The 3,494-nt window shown below is 64.7% G+C and overlaps 1 protein-coding gene across 1 annotated transcript in view; it reads right to left on the bottom strand.

The window, feature by feature from the left end:
- The window catches only part of TMEM150A (transmembrane protein 150A), a 7,754-nt gene extending 4,260 nt beyond the window's left edge, over positions 1-3,494 (bottom strand). The window contains 5 exon segments of the mRNA XM_035897401.1: positions 386-513; positions 645-712; positions 869-940; positions 3,184-3,356; positions 3,489-3,494. Coding sequence (XP_035753294.1) covers positions 386-513; positions 645-712; positions 869-940; positions 3,184-3,356; positions 3,489-3,494 — 447 coding nt within the window.

Below are 3,494 nucleotides of genomic sequence, written 5' to 3'. Positions count from 1 at the left end.
ACTGTGGGGCAGGGCACCCTGCCTGGGAGGGAGGGAGCTGCCTGAGGGGGGACACGACAGGAGTAAGCCCCCCAGGGCAGGGCATCCCCCCAGGGGCCACGGGGTCACGCGTCCATGGGGCAGACGGACCACGCAGAGGGTCTCAGATAAGGGTTAAACCTGGCAGCTTAATCTGGACCCAAAACTACGAGGGCATGAGCAAAGAGGAGTCCCAGCGCCTGGGGAAGCACAGCGCCCAGTGGAGGTGAAGGAGTGCATGGATGGAGGGGCTGGACCAAAACAACCGCCCCAAATCCTACACCACTGAGTGCTGCCACTGCTCCGCCCCAGCCAAGGACCCCTCCCGCCCCGCCTGCCCCCAGAGACCCCTGAGGAGATGCCTTACCTGGAAGTTGCCGACCATGGTGAGGCCGGCAGCGCGGCCCCAGCCGGTGGCCAGCCCCAGGGGGTTGAGGAGGGAGGGCCCGAGGCGCTCCAGGAGGTGGGCGTAGCGCAGCAGCCCCACCAGGATGACTGCAGGAGACACAGCCCCGTCGCACGCCCCTGCCTGCAGCCCCCCCCATTTGCCCCTGCCCCCCAGCCAGGGGGTGAGCTCCGCAGGGCATCCCGCTCCTGGCCCCGCTCCCCCAGAAGTGGGCACTTACCCATGAAGGAGCCCAGGCTGCAGATGAGGCTGAAGAAGCAGCTCTCGGGAGGCAGGGTGCCACACTTGCTGCGGGGACAAAGCAAGGCCCGGGAAGCCCTCAGCCGGGGGGCACTGGGGTGCAGCGCTTGCCCCCTTACCCAGGACATGCTCTTGGGCTGCCCTGGGGGGGCTCTCAGAGCAGCTTTGACCCCCAGCCACCCCCAGGCTCCCACGGCTGCTCACCTGACGAGGGGGATGTGGTCCAACGTGCAGCAGGAGCCAGGGCCGTCCATGCCGCATGACTGGTTGTAATTCCTGACGGGAGCAAAGGGACGGGCTAGGAGAGCCGAGCTGCTGCCTCCTGCCCACAGGCCCTGCAAGGGCAGCAGAGTTGCTCCCCAGCAAGTGCAGCCGGACCCCAGAGATGTGCCCACACCCTGGGGACAAGACCCTCCAGGGAGTGACCCACCGCCCAACAGGGTCCTCCGGGAACATCACGCCTGAGTTTCCACAGCCTGTCCCCTGCCTGCTGGCTCTGCTGCCTGCCCGGAGTCCCTGCCTGCAAGGGAGAGGCCGTGGCGGGGTGGGGGGCTGCACCCATCCACTAGGTGCGTGGGCTGGGGTGCTGGGCTCAGGTGGTTTTTGCAGCCCCACACCCCAGGTGGGAGCAGGAGCACCCATGTGCCAGTCCCGTCACACACATCCCGGGGTGGGAGCGGAGCACGGGTGGAGCCGGGCACGCAGCCACCGACAGCTCCGGGCTTGCATGGGACAGGCGGGAACGCCAAGCTGAGCGGGAAATGGCCCCCATAGCCTCAAGCACTCTGGGGCAGTGCACCCTGCCTGGGAGGGAGGGAGCTGCCTGAGGGGGGACACGACAGGAGTAAGCCCCCCAGGGCAGGGCATCCCCCCAGGGGCCTCTTAGCAGCCCCCCCGCCAGGCTGGGGCAGGGCGCCCCCCACTCCCCACAGAGCCCTGGAAGTGCCTCCGGCGGCCGCAGACCCCATGAGCCCAGGCACCCCGAGCTCTTATCAGCCCGAGACACCTTCGTGTACCGCAGCGGCTGCCTGCAACCATAACCACATTCCCCCCTGCAGGGGTACGTGCCCCCTCACCCTCCCGGCTCTCCCGGGAGCTGGCACACGCTCACAGTGGGTTTTTGGGCACCCCATTGCTGGGGCACGGCTGAGCAGGGTCCCCTCCCTACCCCACAGGCAGGGAGCCCAAAGCCCTGTGCCCCAAAGGGTCCCCCCCAGGCCCCCCCAACCCCCCCAGCAGGGCTGGCAGCCATGGGGGGGCCAGCACCACCCTGGCCCTGGCCCAGGCTGACCATCAGCTGCCTCCAGCCGCTCAGCAAGTGCACGGTTAAAAAGGCCTTTTTGGAAAGGGCCGGGCTGGGCTCTGGTGTTTTTTTCAGTCTTCTCCTTTACTGGTGGCTTTGTTTTCCAACCGCGAAACCCCGGGCAAGGCGTGGAGCCCCACGGCCTCCTCGAGGGCTGTTCTTGGGGCAATGTTTGGTTTGGGAGGGGTTTTTTTATTATTATTTTGTTTAAAGTGAGCAGCCTGAGGCCGGGAAGCATTATTCATCATTAAGGGCTGGCTGTGTGGTGGAGACAACCGACACACACATTCTTCCCAGGGCAGAATCAGCCATCAGGCAGGAAATGGCAGCGGGTTTTTTTTTCCCCCCTTCTCCTTCAAACACAGCAGCAAGAATTAAACTAACATGGATTTTTCTGGGCAGATTTTTAAGGAGACACAACAAGCCAAAAACCTTGCAGAAGCAGTTGCCAAGAGAGCAAACAGGGTTTTTTTCCCAGCCCTCGCCTCTCCCACTCCTCATCCCCCATCCCGGGGTGCTGCAGGCAACTCTGCCCGTGGGGTGGCCGGGTGCTGCGGGGCTGTCCTGTCCCCCTGGCACTGCCAGAGTTAGCCTCAAGCAAGCAAGCCTCAACCTTTTCCATGGAGACACACGGCCCTCTGTAATTCCCTGACCACTTATTTTCATACTTTCTCCACGCAGTGTTTTTTCAATGGCCTCCTTCTCCCTGCCTGGTTTGCAGCAGGGCTGGACCATTCACCGGAGCAGCCGTAACCACGGGCGAGCCTGGGCTGGGGGGGAGGGAGGGCGGCTTTTGATAGCCCTGCTCGGCCCTGGTGTCCTCACCGCTTTGTAAACACGGGGCCCAACCCTGCCAGCAGCTAATCCCCAAGAGGCTCCGCTCCCAAAAGCCACTTGCAGGGCTGGCCGGGAGATGTGTCCTTGGGGTGACTGCACCCCATCGCTGTCACCACCGTATCTCCTGGGGCAGAAGGTGGCTCTGTGCCCCCCTCGATGCTCCCACCTCTCCCACCATCTCAGGCCCCCCCCCCAGGCCAGCCTGGCCCCTGATGCCCCTCTTTCAGCACTGTGATGGTGCAGGGGGGGCTTTGGCTTCCCAGTGGTCTGGCACAGCACGGCAGGGTTCAAGTGGGACAGGTCTGGAGGGGAACCTGACATTACCGGGGTCTTGAGCTGGTCCTTGGCAAAGGGCCCCCGCCACCCTCCCAGGCCTTACCAGTTGTGGACGGGGCAGATGTGGTTGTTAGAGAGTGCCATGGCGTACCTGGGGGAGAGACAACAACAGGGATTACCCCAGCTGCCTGCCTCCCTGCATCCCCGCTCCCGGCTGGCCCCCGGGGCCAGCCCCAGGGACCAGCAGTGGGAGCGGGGGGTACAAGCCCTCGCTGCCTGCCACGGGCCAGCGCTCTCCCTGGGGCACCTCCCACCTTTGCAAAGCAAGAAAAAGAAAAGCAAGTGCATGAGCCCAGCCCATGCTCTGGGGAGCTCTCACTGCCAGAACCAGGTCCCCCTGCCCGGTACCTCCAT

Source organism: Egretta garzetta, unplaced genomic scaffold (genome assembly GCF_000687185.1).
Source record: "Egretta garzetta isolate BGI_Z169 unplaced genomic scaffold, ASM68718v1 scaffold56, whole genome shotgun sequence".
Lineage (NCBI taxonomy): Eukaryota > Metazoa > Chordata > Aves > Pelecaniformes > Ardeidae > Egretta > Egretta garzetta.
Note: the sequence above shows the minus strand (reverse complement) of the source record. Positions and strands in the feature narration are given on the sequence as shown.